General features: G+C 41.0%; 1 protein-coding gene across 20 annotated transcripts in view; it reads left to right on the plus strand.

Annotated features, from left to right (window-relative positions):
- FGGY (FGGY carbohydrate kinase domain containing) overlaps nt 1-20,861 on the plus strand; it is a 444,024-nt gene that overhangs the window by 379,776 nt on the left and 43,387 nt on the right. The window contains exon 16 of one of the 20 annotated variants that reach the window (XM_021942151.2): nt 2,163-2,336. The exons of the other annotated variants lie outside the window; for them this stretch is intronic. Within the exon in view, the coding sequence (XP_021797843.2) occupies nt 2,163-2,207 (45 nt within the window). The 3' untranslated portion in view covers nt 2,208-2,336. Of the gene's footprint in view, nt 1-2,162; nt 2,337-20,861 lie in introns of those variants that run through there. 20 annotated transcript variants of the gene reach the window in all.

The following is a 20,861-nucleotide window of genomic DNA, read 5'->3' on the forward strand; positions in this document are numbered from 1 at the left end:
ACGATAGCAGCAATGGGAAGAGGTATTTGAGAAGAAATCAGACTCTCTTCTTCCAGTCTTTTGCAAGTAGGTGACAAGAGGTAAACAGAATTGCATGCTGTGCCCCTCCACGTCACCCCCTATTTTCTTTGTTTCTTCTGTCCAAGTCTTCAGTCAGTCACAGAGAAGCAATGAGAGTTGAAGATTTTAAAAGTGGATTTTCAAATAAGACAGCCTTGGGTTCCAGTCCTACCTCTGAAATTTACTAATATGTGATCTTGGGTAACGTGATTAAACTCTTTGAGCCTCAGTTGTGTAATCTGGACATAGAGATAATAATACTTTTATCAAAAAAACATGCCTTTTTTTTTTCCTTCTGAGTGATGAGATGCTTTCTGTATTTTTTCTGGATTTAAACATAGTTTCCAAAGTTAAAATATTACTACTACTACTATAACCTGTCCGATTGGGTTGTTTAGAAATGTAATGTGATATATGACATTTTGGCTTCTCTGAGATGTCTTGTTCCAGCCCAAAGATTATTAGGGAACGTCATGTCATTTGAAAGGAGAGAAAGCTGATTTATTGATAATGTTCTGCATGTCATATGTATCATTTCTTTCTCATCAAAAACACTGAGTAGAACTCTATTATGGTAGTTGGTCCTTCACTTCATAATTTTCTATTTTCCCAGCTAGGCAGAACCATGCCCACCCCCCCAGTTCCCACCCCTTGGTCAGTACCTAGCATTATGCCCAGAAAAACTACAGATGCTTCTTCCCACTATCCCGCAACCCCCACACCCCCGTTACCAAAGTGTTTCTATAATGCTCTGGGAATCAGTCAGCATCTCAATTCCCCCATGGTCTCATGGTTAAACATACCATTCATTCGACCTCTCAACTGTGACAAAGAAGGAAGCCTGGGTGTAGAAACTGATTTCAGCTCCCCTCTGAAGTTGGGTTTCTCTCTTTGCTGACCACTTGGGAATTTTTTTTTTCTTGCTTCTGACCCACCTCTCCCCTTCCTTTTGATAAACAGGACAGCTGTCCCCAAAGGGTTGAATCCATTACCTTTCACCAGAGTTGAGTTCATTTTCCATTTCATGTTTCTGTTTAAAGAGAAAGCCCTTTAAAAGCGCTGAGCATACACTGAGCGTGTGTACTTAATTTTTAATATGTGTGTGCCCACACCTAAGAGAACAGAGAACCTTAAATAATAATGAAACTGAATTGTACATGTTGTATGTTTTATGTGGCACTGATTCCTAAATATGCTCTTAGCAGCCAGGTATTATTTAATACATCCCCATTAATCAAACTGCCAAATCTAAATGAAAACCATGTTTAAATATGTTTAATAAGATTATAGCTTTTGGTTGAGTATCAAACTAACATAGCTACATTTTTCCTTCCAGCCAGCCCTCATTTACTGTCTTACATTTTTACTCTGAAAGCTAGTTCTTTTGTACTATCAAGTCAATCTTGATTATAAAACAGGTTATACCACAAACTCTTAGTATCATGAGCTTCAGCTGAGTCCTTCATTGTAAATGTCAGGAGAAAGAACAGTTCTGAGATTTTTTTTTCTGGCTAAAAAATGATATTTTTCTTCTTCTTGGGGTGAGTCTTTGAGTTTAAAAGGAAGTTAAAAATTCTGTTAGAGATACTAAATTGTGTGTAGTGTCTGTATTAAATGATGTCTGCCTTTTGTGCAGTTATTGAAAGTGTTTCATACTAAAGATACTTTTTCTTTTTGATGGTTCAGGCTTCTGTTAGTTTTGCAATAGTGCCACCTCGGGGCTCTAGAGAACATTGCATGGGCTGCTAAAATCTCTTTCAAAAACAATCCCTCTGCTCTTTTGACATGAATAGAAAAAGTATTTGTGGGTCACTGGGACTGATGGAGAAAGAAGGTACATGGTACCCTGGGCAAGGTACGTTTCCAATTCTACTTTCCAGGCTTCCAATCTGCAAACGAAAAAAGGAGGTAAATAAAAAGAGGTTTTTTTGAAAAAATAAAGAACTAGCCAAACTTGGAGTATAGTATTCTAGCAGATTTTTAAAGTTTATAGTATTATAGCAGATTTTTAAACATATAGTATTCTAGCAGATTTTTAAAGTTATTAATAAAACAACATCGTATTTATTAACGTGTTTAATTCCTGTTCTTATTTGCAACAGTTTGCCTGCTGTTCTCACCTTTGTAACAGGCATGTCCTGCGGTGATTGCAGAGAAGTGATGACTGCTTTGACTTGCTGTCCGGTGGGAATGTCTTGCTTCTTACATCTCCAATTCTTCTGTTTGCGTTGTACAATATTTTATATCCATATTCACCCTTATAAAGTTGTCATTCAGACTTTTTGTCTATTTGTTCTCTCCACTGATACCATTATTTCTTCTAGCTTCTCAGAGCCCTTACATTTTCTCCATGTTTATATGTCTTGAAACTTTTAAATTCTTGATCAAAGCAATCATAAATGTATCTATTACAAACACATTAAAATTATTTGATTATATAAAAACTGACAAACAATTCTTATAAAACTGTTTTTGTACTACATCAAGTTCAAAATAGGTGGCACATGTTTAACTTTGTACACTGTAGAAATTCTAAGATTCATTTCAAAAAGAAAAAGCAAATACAGTGCACAGCAATGCATATAATTCTTATAGACCAGTGTTACCTATCTGTCATATCTCTCTGTAAATAATGATGGTGACAATGACGATAGGCAACGTTTATTGATGTTTTTTATATGCCAAGCACTGTTCTAACCACTTTGCATGAATTAACTCAGTCACCATGGGACAGGAACTGTTATTATCCCAATTTTACCCACATTCACGGAATGCTTCTGTGTTCCAACAAGGAAACTTCAACAAAGGAGCGCATGAGCTTATCATAGGTTGTGTGCAGTAAGAGTTTATATTGTTAGTTTTTCCTTGAACTGCTTGGGAGTCAGTGTCACTTTGCTTAGCCCCATTAGCCTGCCCTCCCTTTGGAGTGTGCAGGTCTCCTTTACTGTCTGATACCTGTGTTCTTTCCTCACTGAGTGTCTCTAGCTTTGTCTAGCAACACCTGCCCTCACAGAACTTACATTCAGGTGGGAAGATCCTAAGAAACAGCAATCACAACAAGTAACATTGATTTCAGGTGGCAAGAAATGTTATGAAAGAAAGCAAAGTGATATCAGGGAGCAAAAATGGAATGACAGACTGGGTGTGAATGGCTCACTGTGTGAGCAGGAGAGAGGCCCTCCTGAGGAAGGGGTGTTCATGGTGAGTCCCAAATGACAAAGAGGACAGCAAGTGCAAAGGCCCTGGAGTGGGAATGAATTGACCTTGTGTGAAGAAAAGCAAAAAGAGCAGGGAGGCTGGAATGTGTTGAGTAAGGAGAATACTGTGGGGCTCCTGTTTCTTTCCTTTCTCTGTTCCCAGCACTCTTGTGTTTTCTGTCTCAGACTCTGGTTTCACTGAACTCAAAGAAATGGTTTGGAATTGCAAAATCCTGAGATGTCATCCACCGGGAGTGTTGGGGATAGGGAGACACATGCAAGAGAATTGGCCTAAGAAAGCTTATACCCTGAGTATCTTCCATATATACCCATAGCCCCACACATTTTTATCTTGCAAAGTCAGATAAGATGAACATAAGGCAGAAGTGGAATCCCAGCACAGTTCATCCTCAGTGCCCCACAGCACTGAACAGACCTTGGATATCGTACTTCACACAAGTATGGTGACTTTTTTGTGTGTCTGCCTCTCCACTAGACTGGAAATTGACTGAGGACAGAGCTTATGTCATAATCTTTCTTCAGTCATTTTTCTTTCTTGCGTTCATTTTATCAGTAAATGCTTGAGTGCCATCTATGTGCCAACCACTCGTACTAGGCCCATCTATCTCTACTTGGATAAAATTCTAAGCAAGAAAGATACAGTCCCTGCTCTCAAGTTTCCAACAGTATTGCAGAAGAGAAATACCATAAAATAGCATAATACAGTGTGCTAAGCCTCAGCTTTGGGGAGACAGAGAAAATGTTCCAAAGGAAGTGACAGTTGAGTCCAGTCAGGATTTGGAAGTGTAAATAAAAGTGAGTGTGTGTCTGCCTGTGTGTGTGTTTGGAGAGGGGTATGTATGTGTAGAGGGCCTGAAATAGGAGAGAGTGTGTGCAGAATTTTAAACCTTGGGAACAAAGGATTCATGAACTCAGAGGTGAACTCAATTGTGTACTGGATGAAAATGTGAATGAATGAGTACATGAATGTATAAATGAATGAATCAGTGAGTGATTTTTTTCCCACATGTTACAGAGGCAGCTCATGAAATGGAGGTTGTATTAGTCTGTTTTCACACTGCTATAAAGATACTACCTGAGACTGGGTAGTTTAAAAACAAAAAGGGTTTAACTGACTCACTGTTTTGCATGGCTGAGGAGGCCTCAGGGAACTTACAGTCATGGCGGAGGGTGAAGGGGAAGCAGGCACTTTCTTCACAAGGCGGTAGGAGAGAGAGCGTAGGGGAAAGTGCCACATTAAAACATCAGCTCTCGTGAGAACTCCCTCACTATCATGAGAACAGCATAGTGGAAACAGCCCCCATGATCCAATCACCTCTCACCAGGTTCCTCCCTCAGCACGTGGGGATTTCAATTTGAGGTGAGATTTGGATGGGGAGACAGAGCCAAACTATCTCAGAGGTATAAAGCCAAAAGGCATTTTTATTAATTCACCCTGAGAAATTACTATTCCACATTCTGCCCATTATTTCCATGTAGGCAGACTCGTATGGAGACCTATAGCTTTATCAAAAATGTGCTTGTCAAGTAGATTATTCAGTGACTTATTGGGAGAAAAGGCCAGGCATTCGTCTTATTCTAGGGAGGGCTTTATCAGTGGAACTGCGTATAGCTGATAGCCAACATTTCTCTTTATCCTGAACATTGCTTAGATGAGAACTATGGGGTAAAAAATGAGTGAAAAAATAAGTTAAAATGTCAAGGGTGTGCATAGAAGAGAGAGAGGCTGTTACTGTGGTCTAGACGCCAGAGGTGGAAAGCCGCTTTGGAAAGTAGGGACCAGATTCTAGTCTTTGCTGTACTACTCTCTTGTTGTGTGTCATTGAGCAACTAGCCATCCTCAAACCTGTGAAGTGGAACTATGCCAGGCAATGTCTAAATTTAGTCTCTATCAGCTCTAGAATTTTGTGTTCATCTTAGTTATACCTGCTGAGGAGGGAGAGGTATTGAATGTATATGGGCACCAGGTGGGCAGCTTCTTCATAGTCCGTGGATGACAGCTCTGTCCTGGGGCACTCACTCCTCCAGAGTACCTTAAGAAGTACCTTAAGAAGCTGTCCTTATCTGCTATACCCTTGGAAGGGTTCTGGCTGTTAACCACCTTTGTTGGACACACTGCTGCTATTCTCCTTCCCCACTTATGTCTGTTATTCTAAAGTGGTCTGAGAAGTTGGCTATTCCTGATGTTGCCTTTTCTTATACTCCACATAGGAATCCTCTGCTCAGAGGGTTATTTGTAAAAATTAATGAGATACATGTAAAGCAGCCAGAACAGTATCTGGCACATGATAAATACAAAGAATGTTTGTTACTATTTGTCACAATTATTCCTGCAGCCCTTCATTGCTGCCTTTCTTCCTCAGGTATTTTCTGCCTGGTTCTCCAACAAGCACAAGGGATACAGGGGTAAATAGGATACCATCTCTGTCCTGAGGGGTTCTGTCCAGTCGTATTTACTGAGTGCCTTCCATGTGCCAGGCACTAAGGTTAAATCATTGAGCCCGCACCACAATCCATTGCAATACTCATTATACCCATTTCATCTTCGAGGAAACGGCAACCCAGAACAGAAAAGTCGTGTGACATTCCCAGCATCACACGATTAGTAACTGGCAAAGTTGGAATTGGAGCTCCAATCTCACAGACTCCAAATCCAGTGTTCTTTCCACCTTGTCACCCAGCTACCACAAGGCTGCCATTGCACGGTTTTGAAAGGAAAAAGAAGCAGCAGTGCATGATGGGAGTCAGCATAATGGGAAATAAACTCTCCTTCCCTGGGCATCTACTTCTAACTTGCAGAAGAATAGGAAGGCTAGTCTTGTGAGCCCAGCTCCCAGCAGTCCTTGCTTTAGCCCGTCTGAAAAGGATCTGTCTTTAAAAGCAAGGAGCCAGAAAAAATAATTCATACTAAAAACAAACTCTGTCATGAGTCATTTGACTTTGCTTTCCCCTGAACACATAGTTTATGTCTTGGGTGAGCTAAGGCTAAAGGAACATCTGATATGTTTTAGGCTAGCAGAGCCATTATTTAAGGAGCTTCACATCCAGTGTGTGCCCACTGGACCCTATGGTTTAAATCAAGGCTTCTGCTTATGGGGCCTGACAATTTGTTATTTTTGTTGTAGTTGTATTGGAGTGTGATTGTGTACATGTTTTATCAAGATGACAAGAATTGCTCTGGTTCATGATTCAGAAGTTCTCAGGCTGTTGAACTAGCCTACGCAGTAGTTACTCTGAGTATGCGCGCTAGACAGGAATGTGTATATGTGCGCATATGTTCAGATGTATGAGCACTTACAGAAACAGAAGAGAATGAGAGAAAGGCAGATTCCAGCTGAGCATCTTACCATTCTTATCAGCAGAAGAGCAAGCCCAGCCCTGGGGCTGGGTCAGAGGATTTCTCAATCCTGGGTGAACAGCAGATAACCCCGAGCACAAAGCAAGTGTTTCTGTCTCTGTTGCCAACTTGCTTTTCTTTAGATACTTGAAAAATGACAGGAATACACTTACTTTGTAAAAGCACGAACAATGGAATATAGAGCAAGAGTGAAAGGCACAAACCTCTCCTGATCCCAAAAATAATCACTATTATGCATTTTGTATGCCTGTCTTACTTTTTTGATGTATTCACGGACATATATATACACATATACAGATCATATAGTAGAGATTGTATAATAGGATACTATACTATTTAAATAGTAGAGGATGAAAAAGAGATCAACTTTTTTATCTACAAGATACTTTGGAATATATTAATACATATAAAGCTGCCCCATGATAACAGTAATTCCAGAATCTGCATATATAAAAAACTGTTTAACAAATGTGTTGATAGACCTTTAGGTAGTTTCTAGTGTTTAGCTATTAAAAACGGAGACACAAAGATCATTGTTGGTGTAGTTCTTTATATACAAATATGAGGATTTCTTTTGGAGAAATACAAAAAAAGTGGAATTTCTAGTGGAAGGATTTGTGCATTTAAAATTTTGTTAGCTGTGGCCAAAATGTCCTCCAAAAAAGCTGTCCCAATTCGTATTCCTGCCAATGATGTCCCTGTGCCTTTGCCAATGCTGGATATTGTCAGTTGTTTAATATTTTTGCCAATTTTGGGGCAGAAAATGACTGCTCATTGTTCTTTTCCTTTGCCTTTCCCATTACTAGTAAGAATGAACATTCTCTTTATACCCATCAAGTACTTTTCTGTTAATGGCCTATTAATATCTTTTCTTCATTTTCCTATAGGGTTGTCTTTTCCTCATTGATTTAGAGGAGTTCTTTATCTACTCTATATACCAATTCTTTATCTGTCATTACATACTGAAGACATCCTTATAGTATGTCCCTTCTCATCTACCTTTGCTTACAATATCTGGTACCGGAGTTTTAAAATGTCATAACTTTTATCTGTGAATCTCTTTTTGACATCAGAATTTCTTAGAAATATTCCCTTTAAACTATTTCTTTTCTTGAAGCAGTGTTTTTCAGACTGATAATGTTTTAGACTTTTATGTGCCCAATAGTAAACTATGGACTGAGGAGGTGAGTGTTTTACCCAAGGCAAAGCTGAGATCAGAACACACCAGGCCGGCAGGTCTCTGTGTTTGTTAAAGACATTCTTAGTAATTTTATCATTAATTATGGGAAAATTGTAAAACTCTATAGGGATCAGCCACAGGCAAATGAGATGCAGCAAGGAGCTAGATGCTGGGCACGCAACCTGAAATCATCTGAGCATTGAATCATACCCAGCTTCCTCTACTTACCACTTGACTTTGAGACATAACTTCACTGCTCTGAGCCTTAGTTTATTTCTCTGTAGAATGGAGCTAATCACAACTTCAAATGGATATTGTGAGGTTTCACATTGTTTCTGCACATGGTATCTGCTCAATACATGTTTGCTTTTGCCTTTTCTGGTTAAATACCTTTTTTTCCCCTGGACCTTTGAATGCAACTGGTCATCTAAAACTATTGGCTTCCATCTCTTCTGAGGAATTTTGTAGCCAAATGGTGGAGGCATATCTAGCTTGAGAGTCTGAGGCAATTTCCTGATGATACATCTCAGTGGGCCTAAAGGAAACGAAACACCTACACCATTGCTCAATGCTGGAAAATTCTCCACAGTGGCCGACCCCTTTAGGAGGAGGGAAGTCAGTGCTCTGGGGAACAGCTCCTGTCTACGTGGGTGGAGAGTTCTTTCTTCAAGCATTGGTAGATTGTAAACTCACTGAGCCTCCTGCCTACACAGGAATAAATTGCCCCTGCCTTTGAGATCATCCCTTTTTCTCCTCACCTCAAGCTGGCATCCTTCTCTCCTTAAGGCAACACAGCACTAGAGGCTGACTGCCCAACCTCTTGAGCCAGACTGCCTGGAGTTAAAACCCAGCTCTGCCACTCTTTACTTGTGAGGCCTGGAGCAAGTTTCTTAATTACTCTCTGCCTCTCTTTCCCTGGCTGTAAGATGAGAGCGCTAATGTTATCTACCTCCTAGAGTTGTTACATGGGTCACTATTTATAAAGTACTTGGCACATAGTACAGTATTCAGGGAGCTACTAATAAATCATGTATGGTATCTGAATTTGGGCTCCTCATTTCACAGCCAATTGACTTTGGATAATATGCTTACTCTAAGCTGAGCTCTCTAATTTGTAAAATGAGTATGAAAATATCTACTTCATGGGACTGCTGGACAAGTCAAATGGGATAATGTACATAATCATTATAGGTACTCAAGAAAGAAGTGGTAGCTACTCTGGTAATGAGTATCAAAAAAGACAGACAAGAGACTGGTAGAATGTGGCCTCCACACTTAGCCCTGTGACCTTAGACCTGACCTCTTCAACATTCAGTTTCCTGATCTGTAGAATTAGATTGATAATGGTGCCTACCTCTAGGTTCATTATGAAGAAGGAATAATAATAAATTGGGTTCATAGAAAGTACTTAATACAATTTATTATTATCATTACCTGCATCCCCTATCCATTTAAGGGAAGATTCCTGTTTGCAGTCAGGGTCCCTGGGCAGAAGTGATGACAGCACAGGCAGAGCCCTGTGCCCCCGGCCCTCTCCAACTCTGGGGAGTCTGTAGCACAAGGTAAGAAAGAGAATCAAATCTAAGGAAGGGAAATTGAGATCAAAGCCTGATTTCTATGGATCAGGCCAAAATGATTGAAGGAGAGAGAGATACACAACTAAGGATGTCCATCAGGATTTATCTGCAGCAGTGTGTCTCATTTTAATTCTTAAAACAGTTTTGTCGGATAGGTACTATTATTTCCAGTTTTGCCTAATGAAACTGAGAGCTGGAGAGGTTAAGTGACTCGCCTAAGGTCAGATAGCTAAAAAGTAGAAAAACTGGGATTTGAGCCCAAGTCTGTCCAACTCTAAGTCCCTAATGATATGCTTTTAATACATGCCTTGCCTCTGCTGGGAATGACTCAGAGGCCAAGCTGTAGGAGGAGGGGGAGAGAAGGATGACTGTGTTTCTCAGGGTGAACAGAGTAGGCAGCCACAGGGGCAGCAGGCCTGGAGCTAACAGGCCTTCATGTAAAAATTTGGAAATTTTGCCTGAAAGACAAGAGAGTGTTTTCAGCTGAGGTCGTTTTCAACTGTACCCTGTGTACTAGGCTGAGGGTAAACCAAAACACAGCCATAAATAGTTCTCCACAGAATTCTCGTCACAACAGCCCACTGTATTCCTTCTGTTTGGAGATGAATGTTGAAACGCCATGCATGAAAATGACTGAGTCTGTTACTGTTCATGAAGTCTAGTCACAGCCCATTCGAATGAAACCCCCTTGGTTATGAATAGAGATATAAGAATCAGCAGATGATCAGCCATCATGGACTCTCAACAAATGGCTTTGCCCAAAGAATCAGCATCCGTGGACTTCATACAAAGCAGGCCTTCCCAAAGCCTCTGTTTTGAAGGGACCCACTCTATTTGAATAGGTGTTTACCCACTTGCTACAGAATATGTTTGTATACCTGTTCTTTATCTAATTAAAAAAAGTATCAAAGCTAGATGGGACTTTAACAAGTCATCGAGTCCAATGCATTTAAAAGACGTGGACAATTGGTTCCAGAGTAGGAGGTGACTGTCCTGAGGTTATACAGAGAGAATCTGAGATGAAATCCAGGCCTCCTTATTCTTAGTCTAAAACATGTCTGACTCTGCTCTTGTGAATGCAGCCAATACAGGGACAAAAAGTCTTTGGGCTTCTCTAAAGGGAGGGACTACAATGTATTAGAAATGGGAAGGAGGTTATGTTTTTCCTTGGTGCTTTCTACCTGCCCCATCTATTCTTTTCCTGCCATTTCAGTTTTTTGTTTTTGTTTTTGTTTTTTCTCATCTGTCAGAACTAACCAGTCTAATGTGCTCACTTTTCACTCCCTAAGAATCAGACTCCCAGATTTCCAGAGTTACTGCTGTTTACCTATTTCAGAGCTTTTCCCTACTGTTACTGGACTGCCTTTTGAACAATGGAAGGGACCCTAGACCAGGAGGATACCAGGCTCGGCCCCTATTAAATGGGTCTCCTTGGTTAAGACATTGCCTACCCAAGCATCAATTCTCAGTCTCTAAGGTGCAGGTGAGAAAGAGGAAAGGGACAAATAGTAATTGATCACCTGATACATGCTGAACTCTAATTATGTAACGACATTTAATCTTTAAAGGAGGTTATGTGAACTAGGCAGATATTATTATCTTCATTTGCAAATGAGGAACTAGATGTCTGGAAAGGTAGTTCACATTCTCAAAGCCATGGAACAGTAAGGGACAGAGTTGGGATCTGTACCTAGATTTGTCTGAAAATCCAAAGTACAGGTTGAGCAGCACTAATTGGAAAATCTAAATCCAGCATGCTTCAAAATCTGAAACTTTTTGTGCATTGATATAACACCCAAAGGTCATACTCAAAGGAAATGCTCATTGTAGCATTTCCAGTTTTGGATTTTGGATTTAGGGATGCTCAACCAGTAATTATATAATGCAAATATTCAAAAATCCAAAATTCAAAACACTTCTGATTCCTAGAATTTTGGATAAGGCCTCAACCTTTTAAACTAGACCTGTTTAAGCTGTTTCAAGTTTGCCAAGCAAGAAAAAGTGAGATGAATGTGTGTGTACATACACGCACACACATACACACACATGCATACACATCCTGACTCTCTGTTAGTCCATTTTCACACTGCTATAAAGATACTACCTGAGACTGGGTAGTTTATAAACAAAACAGGTTTAATTGACTCCCAGTTCCACATGGCTGGGGAGGCCGCAGCAAACCTACAATCAGGGTGGAAGGTAAAGGGGAAGCAGGCACATTCTTCACAGGACAGCAGGAAAGAGAGTGAGTGCAGGGGAAACTGCCGCTTTTAAGCCGTCAGCTCTCATGAGAATTCCCTCACTATCAGAAGAACAGCATAAGGGAAACCACCCCCATGATCCAATCACTTCCTACCAGGTCCCTCCCTCAATACGTGGGGATTACAATTTGAGATGAGATTTAGGTGGAGACACAGAATGAAACTATATCTCACACACACACACACACACACACAAGAAGAGTGCTTTCCAAACTGTGAAATGCCACCCACAGGTGGACAATTAGCCACCCAGTCCAGGCCAAGAATGAAGTGGCTGTCAACATGCCACAGCCATCATGCAAAGAATCTACTTACAAGTGAGAGGAGTGGAAATATTTAGAGGCAAGGACCTATCAGGTAGGTGAGTAGTTCTCAAATGTCACTGGAGGGCCACTGCAGGCAGGGCAGGCTACAATTTGTATATCCCCCAATTTGTGGGACCCTGTGCAAAATGAAAATGTAGATCCCTGACCAGGGGCAGGAAAGTCACTCCTTCCAGCAGGCCTTCTGCCTCAACCTATGGATGACAGGTGACTTCCAAGGCTTTCCAAATTTCACATGGAACCCCTCTGTAGGTTGTCAGCCTGACACTCCATGGCAGTGGTAGCCAGCTGGGGTCACTGCCTTGGCCCACCCTGAGACACAAGGGGCTCAATGTCTGGCCTGACTCTTTCCACACCTATGCTCATCTCTATGAGAAGAAGGGCAAGAGCAAAACATGCCCTCACCCCTAGCCACGTAACCCTACCACCAACTCACAGGTGTGTGGTCAGCAGTGGGATGGGGCAGCAGAAGACAGAGAGTGGATGGCCAAGAACTGGCCCTGGAGACTAGCCCCACTGTTCCATCAATTTTCACTTAAAAAACACAGATTCAAAGATAAAAAAGTATTCCCTATTTAATAAATGGTGTTAGGAAAACTGGCTAGCTGTATGCAGAAAACTGAAGCTGGACCCCTTCCTTACATCTTATACAAAAATTAAGATAGATTAAAGATTTAAATGTAAGACTTAAAACCATAAAAACCCTAGAAGAAAACCTAGGCAATACCATTCAGGACATAGGCATGGGCAAAGACTTCATGACTAAAACACCAAAAGCGATGGCAACAAAAGCCAAAATTGACAAATGGGATCTAATTAAACTAAAGAGCTTCTGCACAGCAAAAAAACTATCATCAGAGTGAACAGGCAACCTACAGAATGGGAGAAATTTTTTGCAATCCATCCATCTGAAAAATGGTTAATATTCAGAATCTATAAATAATTTAAACAAATTTACTAAAAAAAGCAACCGCATCAAAAAGTATACAAAGAATATGAACAGACACTTTTCAAAAGAAGACATTTATGTGGCCAAGAAACTTATGAAAAAAGCTCATCATCACTGCTCATTAGAGAAATGCAAATCAAAACCACAATGAGATACCATCTCAGTGCCAGTTAGAATGGTGATCATTAAAATGTCAGGAAACAAAAGATGCTGGAGAGGATATGGAGAAATAGGAACACTTTTACACTGTTGTTGGGAGTCTAAATTAGTTCAACCTTTGTGGAAGAGTGTGGCGATTCCTCAAGGATCTAAAAGTAAAAATACCATTTGACCCAGCAATCCCATTACTAGGTATATACCCAAAGGATTATAAATCATTCTACTACAAAGAGAAATGCACACGTAATTTTATTGCAGCACTATTAATAATAGCAAAGACTTGGAGCCATCCCAAATGCCCATCAATGTTAGACTGGATAAAGAAAATGTGGCACATATGCACGATGGAATACCATGCAACCATGAAAAAGAATGAGTTCATGTCCTTCGCAGAGACGTGGATGAAGCTGGAAACCATCATTCTCAGCAAACTAACACAGGAACAGAAAACCAAACACCACATGTTCTCATTCATAAGTGGTAGTTGAACAATGAGAACATATGGGCTCAGGGAGAGGAACATCACAAGCCAGGGCATGTCAAGTGGTGGGGGCAAGGGGAGAAATACCTAATGTAGACAACGGGTTGATGGGTGCAGCAAACCATCATGGCACATATATACCTATGTAACAAACCTGCAAGTTCTTCACATGTATCCCAGAACTTAAAATATAATTAAAACAATAACAACAACAAAAGAATTGAAAGAAATTGACTGCAAACAATTAACCGCAGCTTGGGCTCTTTCTGGATAGAGCTCTGTGCATTGCATGGGTATATTAGTCTGTTTTCATGCTGCTAATAAAGACATATCCGAGACTGGGCAATTTACAAAAGAAAGAAGTTCCATGTGGCTGGAGAGGCCTCACAATCATGGCAAAAGACAAGGAGGAGCAAGTCACATCTTACATGGATGGCAGCAGGCAAAGATAGAGCTTGTGCAGAGAAACTCCCACTTTTTTTTTTAATTTATATATATATATATATATATATATATATATTTATTATTATTATACTTTAAGTTCTAGGGTACATGTGCATAACGTGCAGGTTTGTTACATATGTATATTTGTGCCATGTTGGTGTGCTGCACCCATCAACTCATCAGCACCCATCTGATGTAAAGGATGAGTTGATGAGTACTCCCACTTTTAAAACCATCAGAACTTGCGAGACCCATTCACTATCATGAGAAGAACACAGGAAAGACCCACCCCCATGGTTCAATCATCTCCCACCAGGTGCCTCCCACAACATGGGAGAATTCAAGATGAGATTTGGATGGGGACACAGCCAAACCATATCATTCCACCCCTGGCCCCTCCCAAGTCTTATGTCCTCACATTTCAAAACTAATCATGCCTTCAGAACAGTCCCCCAAAGTCTGAACTCATTTCAGCATGAACTCAAAAGTCCCCAGTCCAAAGTCTCATCTGAGACAAGGCAAGTCCCTTCTGCCTATGAGCATGTAAAATCAAAAACAAGTTAGTTACTTCCTAGATACAATGGGGATACAGGCACTGGGCAAATACAGCCATTCCAAATGGGAGAAATTGGCCAAAACAAAGGGGCTGCAGGCCCCATGCAAGTCCAGAATCCAGTGAGGCAGTCAAATCTTAAAGCTACAAAATGATCTCCTTTGATTCCGTGTGTCACATCCAGGTCACACTCATGCAAGATGTAGGTTCCTATGGTCTTGGGCACCTCTGCCTCTGTGGCTTTGCACGATACAGCCTCTCTCCCAGATGCCCTCACAAGCTGGCGTTGGGTGTCTGCAGCTTTTCCAGGTGTGCAGTGCAAGCCATCAGTAGATCTACCATTCTGGAATCTGGAGGCTGGTGGCCCTCTTCTCTCAGCTCCATTAGGCAGTGCCCCAGTAGGGACTCCGTGTTAAGGCTCTGACACCACATTTCCCTTTGCACTGCCATAGCAGAGGTTCTCCAAGAGGACCCTGCCCCTATAGCAAACTTCTGCCTGGGCATCCAGGTGTTTCCATACATCGTCTGAAATTTAGGCAGAGATTCCCAAACCTCAATTCTTGACTTTTGTGCACTGGCAGGCTCAGAACTACATGGAAGCTGCCAAGGCTTGAGACTTGCACCCTCTGAAGCCACAGCTCAAGCTATAGGGATGCAGAGCACCAAATCCCTAGGCTGCACACATCATGGGGACCCTGGGCCTGGCCCACAACATCACTTTTTCCTCCTAGGCCTCCAGGCCTGTGATAGGAGGGGCTGCCATGAAGACCTGTGACATGCCCTAGAGACATTTTCCTCATTATCTTGGGAATTAATATTTGGCTCCTCGTTACTTATGCAAATTTCTGCAGCCCGCCTGAATTTCTCAGAAAATGGGATTTTCTTTTCTATCGCATTGTCAGGCTGCAAATTTGCAAACTTTTATGCTCTGTTTTCCTTTTGAAACTGAATACTTTAGTAGCACCCAAGTCACCTCTTGAATGCTTTGCTGCTTAGAAATTTATTCCACCAGATACCCTAAATCATCTCTCTCAAGTTCAAAGTTCCACAAATCTCTAGGGCAGGGGCAAAATGCCCCCATTCTCTTTGCTAAAACAGAACAAGAGTCACCTTTGCTCCCATTCCCAACAAGTTCTTCATCTCCATCTGATACCACTTCAGCCTAGACCTTATTGTCCATATCACTATCAGCATTTTTGTCAAAGTCATTCAACAAGTCTCTAGGAAGTTCCAAACTTTCCCACATCTTCCTGTCTTCTTCTGAGCCCTCCAAACCATTCCACCCTCTGCCTGTTACCCAGTTCCAAAGCCGCTTCCACATTTTTGGATATCTTTTCAGCAACACCCCACTCTACTGGTACCAGTTTAATGGATGACACACTCATGCAGCTGGTCTCCACTGCAGGTCCTTCACAAAGCTTTACTAGTCCATGAGAAATGAAACAATAAGGACAGGGTATTGAGATTTCGACAAAACTAAACGTAGACTATTTAAATGATTCTCCTTTATTCTGATATCATGATAACCACTTTTTTGGTATTAAAATCTCATTTTCGTTATGAAATAATGGTGAGAGTAAATGTTGAGCAGTTGCTTTGTTTAAAGTCCTTATATAATCAAATAAAAAGCTGACAATTATGTTGTCGTTCTGCAAAAAGTTTGAATATTTTATTGGTCCTACTTTAAGACTTTCAAGAAGATGGCCCTTCCCACATGTGGGGCTGGAACCTCTTCCCCTGTCAGCATCATCAGAAAGGCTTCCGCCCTGGATACAATTAGTATTTGTTGCATACTTCAGTATTTTCTAGGTATATCTTTGCTTTTCATAAGTCTAAAACATCTGGTAGAATGTTTCAGAAGAAGCAACACAGAATAGAGGCATTAAAATCAAATTTTGAAGTCTGAAACTTCTGTTTCTTATCATCATTAAGAGAGAAGTGCCCAATGACAATCATTTCTCCAAACCATCAACAGCTCCTTGGAAATGAAGTGGAAGGGTGATAATACATCCAGGACATACCTAGCTAATGTCTTAATCTTGGCATAATTATTAATAATAACATTCTCTTTCCTTCTGAAAAGTGTCTAGGACTCAAAGGTGAGTTCACTGGGATAATAAACTATGGCCACATTAACTAAAGGCCCCTTCAGCTCTCCTGAGCCAGAAAGTCCCAAAGAGCCTGCTCTTTCCCTGGGCAGGAAGCCATGGTGACCAGCAGAAGGATTATGTCTGTCTTACCAGAGGCCTGGGTTGGGTGCCAGTGTGAAGTCTATAGGATCCACTTAGATCTGGGACTTCAGAGACCTAGTGGTGGTGAATCTTTGTGGCTTCCATCATTGCATTGTCTCTGGGAGCATCAAGTTGAAGGCCAAGCTAGTTTATTTCCTTTGATGAGGGAAAATATGTCAACACAATGGTCCAGTGAACTCTGGGAATAGACAGACATGCGGTGCCTTTGGGGAATTATGGCCTAAATGGTTTCACTCTGGCACATGTGGAATTAAATATAAAACAAACCGCTGATTGCTGTTAAATTCACATGAATAAAAACAACCATTACTATGTCTTCTCAGCTACAGTACCAGAGAGTCCCCCTAGAATCAAGCAGTTATTAGACTGGACTTTGGAGTGAGTATAGAAAAGAAAAGGAGGAGGAGAAGGAAGAAAAGGAGGAAAAGAGGAAGAAGAAGAAGAGGAGAGAGAAATAAGTCAAATAGGTGGAGAGTTTTGAAAGATACAAAGTCTGTGCCATTTAGTATGAGTTATTTTTCCTTTTTATTCCTTGTATTTGACATACGAAAAGAAATCTTTGCTGATGCTGGCTTCAGATTCTCAGGTTTAAGTACACGATCCTTGGCCCAGTAAAGAGTTACATGCATCATACTTCCGAGGCCTTCAAACAAAGAACAACTTGGAGTAAGCTTGAGAGTTTGCAGGGCATTTTGGTGACATTTCTGGATGCCCTTTGTTTCCCCCTTTCAAGAAAAGCCCTTTCTTTCATTGCCTTCTCACATAACAGCTTGGGATTCTTGTCCCTCCCAGAAATGCATTTGAACTTGCTGGTTTGTTAAGAGTCAGGGCATGAAGCATTTTTCCATGGTAGAAAAGTTCTGGCATTCCAAAGCAGAACTAATGTGGGATTTGGGAAGCTTGCCCTATTTGTGCACTTAATTAGAGCTCACCAAAAGCAGCTGATACATTGGTGCCATAAGAAACCAATGCTGAGACCAAGGAAGGCTAAGACTGTGAGCACCCTAAGAGGGTGGTGAACATGAATTCCACACCTGTTCCCTACTGACTGGAGTCAGGATTCAAAGGCAAAAAGTTGTGTGCTTTCCAGCAACATTCATTGGGATCTGCAGCCCAATTTAATCAATTGATAGGTTGCCAGCATCTGAGTCAAGTTCCGAAACACTTGGTTCCCCTTGGGTCAATGAAATTTGGTCTTGGTTCTAATACAAACTTTAAGTTGACAAAAAATGACTGTGAGAAAACTACTGGTTTTAGAGTCAGTCAAGCTTGTGCTCTAAGTCTGACTCTGCCACTATGAGATGTCAGATCTTAGAGAAACTACTCAGTTACTTCTGAGCTTTAGTTTGCTTCCCTGTAAAGGGGCATACTAACACCTATTCCATGGGTCCATTATATACACAACAGCCAACATTTGTTGAGTAATTACTATGTGCAGAGCACTGTGCTAAGAGCACAGTCTATGTTAACTTTTTAATCCTCACACAGACCTAAGGAAATAGATTCTATATTACAGATTGGCAAACTACTCCCCACAGACCAAATTTTGCCTACCGACTGTTTTTGAAAATAAAGTTTTATTGAGACACAGTCACATCCGTTCATTCACATAGGCCCTATGGCTGCTATTGTGCTACAACTGCAGAGTGGAATAATTGTGACAGTGACCAAATGGCCCATAGAACCTAAAATACTTACTATCTGGCCCTTTATAGAAAGAAGTTTGCCTGTGCTTTAAATTATCTCAACTTAAAGATGAAGGAGATAAGCCAAAGGTATTAAAACCTATTACAAGTAGGTTAGCTGGGGCCAGAAAGTTGGTAACAGGTAGGACTAGGATTTGAATCAAAAACCTGACTCCAGAACTTGTGTTAGTCACCAGTACCTTATATATTATACATACACACACACACACACACACACACACACACACACACACAATGCCTAGCATAGTACCTAGCACACAGGAGATACTTAATACATCTGTTTTATCAGCATGGCACTCCCTTTCCTTTTACCTCCTTTCCCAGTTTCCTATCAATTCCAGTTACCTTTTGCTTCTCTTCTGCAAGATAATTCAGTTAAGCATATTTCTAGCCAATTTTATGCTCATGATCTCAATCTATCCAACAACTCTGTGAGGTTGGTATCATTATTTTCATTTAAAAGAAGAATAAACTACTTCTTGATCTCTGAGCTCCCAGGAGTCTTTGCACTCCATTTGGGGACCCTCAGAGGAAATGTTGCTGGGACCTTTTGGAACATTTGTTTCATGCAGCAAACTAGCATTAAAGAAAAAAAGATCTCAGTGGCTGCTTGAGAAAGGATCACAATCTAATTAGGGAGAGAAAACCAAAATACTGAGACAATAGCAGGCATTTTAAAGTAAGTTATTTAGTACAGACAGTAAGCGAGTGTGAATTCAGAGAGCTGGGAACAAGAGAATGGACAGGGGAGGAGAGGGCTCTCAAGTTTCATGGTCAAATGTGAACTGTGCCTTGAATGACAGACCGAATTTAAAAAGCAGAGGCTCAGATTCAGGCATGATGGAAGTGGGAAAAGGAACCACAGAGTTCCTGCAGAAATGGAAGTGAGAGCTCTCAGAGGGACAGAATCAGCAAATCCCTGGGAACTATAGAAAATCAGAACAGGTAAATAATGTGGGGACAGATTCTACAGGATTTTGAAGGCCAGAGAGAGGTACCTGGGTTTTAGAATACTAATAGTGATCATCATAACACTTAGGTGCAGGATTGCTGAACACACACATTACACATATCCTTGCCCTTAACCCTCCCTGTCCATTCTGTGATGTAGGTATCATCCTGCTTTACAGATATGAAAACTGAGGCTTAGATTATAGCAATCAAAGGTTGATGGGAAAATTAGAAATATTCCACAATGCTTACTTAGTTCAACAGTGCAGGGCTTTTGTGTTGTTACGTTCTTCCTTGGATACATATGCTTGTCATTGAGATTTTATAGGGTAATCTATATACCCTATAAACCCATATAACATAATCATAGGTTCTGCTTGTTCTAATACTGTTACCTATAAACATTTCCCCAGGGATTCAGATGGAAAGTGCCGTGAATTAAAGACCTTACGCTACCTGGACTAGTCTGATATTTCCCACCACAGGCAATGGGCAGCTATGGCATGGTTCAGAGCACGGGATGCCATAATGAAAAGGATCAGTTCTTTCAACAAAGTCAGGCCGGATGGGAAGGACAGGAAGGAGGAAATTGTGTGAACCCAGAAGTGTGATATGCATTGGAGAGGCAATCCCGGGATGAACACTTGGAGCTTGGGTTTGGAATGGCTAAAGAACATATGCCAAGAAGAGAAGGCACACATGTAGATTGAGAAGGCCGTGACCAGCACTGCTTAAGCCTTACTACTTAGCCATAGTTGAGGGACATAGGACTTGAAGTATGGAGATTTAGGCTCAAGTCCTAGTCTCACTGCTACTGGCACTATGTGAAGAAGGAGGGAAAAGACAAGAATTGTATGCTGATTGAGTTATGCACTATATTGTATCTTCCCATCAACAGCACTTAAGTATTTCTGTGTGCCAGCACTTTCTAATTTCTCTTCTAATCGCTTAACATATATTAACTAATTTAATCTTCAGAGAAACTCTATTAGATGGGGGGTATTATCTCCTTTGTATAGCTGGGGAGACTGAGGCACAGAAAAGGTTAAGTAACACACCTATGGTCGCACAGCTGGTATGTAGAGAAACTACACTTTGAACCCAGGCAGTTTGGCCCCTGAGTCCATGCTCTTACTTACTGTCAAATTACCTCTCAGGAGAAAACAGGGTAAGTGTTACAAGCCCAGTTTTACAGATTATGAGACTCTGGATCCAAGACCATAAGGGATTTGACTAAAGATCAGACAACTAAGTAAATTGTTATGCTGGCATTTGAACTAGGTCTTCCTAATTCTGATCCAGACATTCTATCAGATCACACTGCCTCCTGTTGGTGTGAAAGCATTTTACAACCATAAACCTCCTCCTGTTTATTAACACGTTGTTATG

Source organism: Papio anubis, chromosome 1, assembly GCF_008728515.1.
Source record: "Papio anubis isolate 15944 chromosome 1, Panubis1.0, whole genome shotgun sequence".
In the NCBI taxonomy this organism is placed as follows: Eukaryota; Metazoa; Chordata; class Mammalia; order Primates; family Cercopithecidae; genus Papio; species Papio anubis.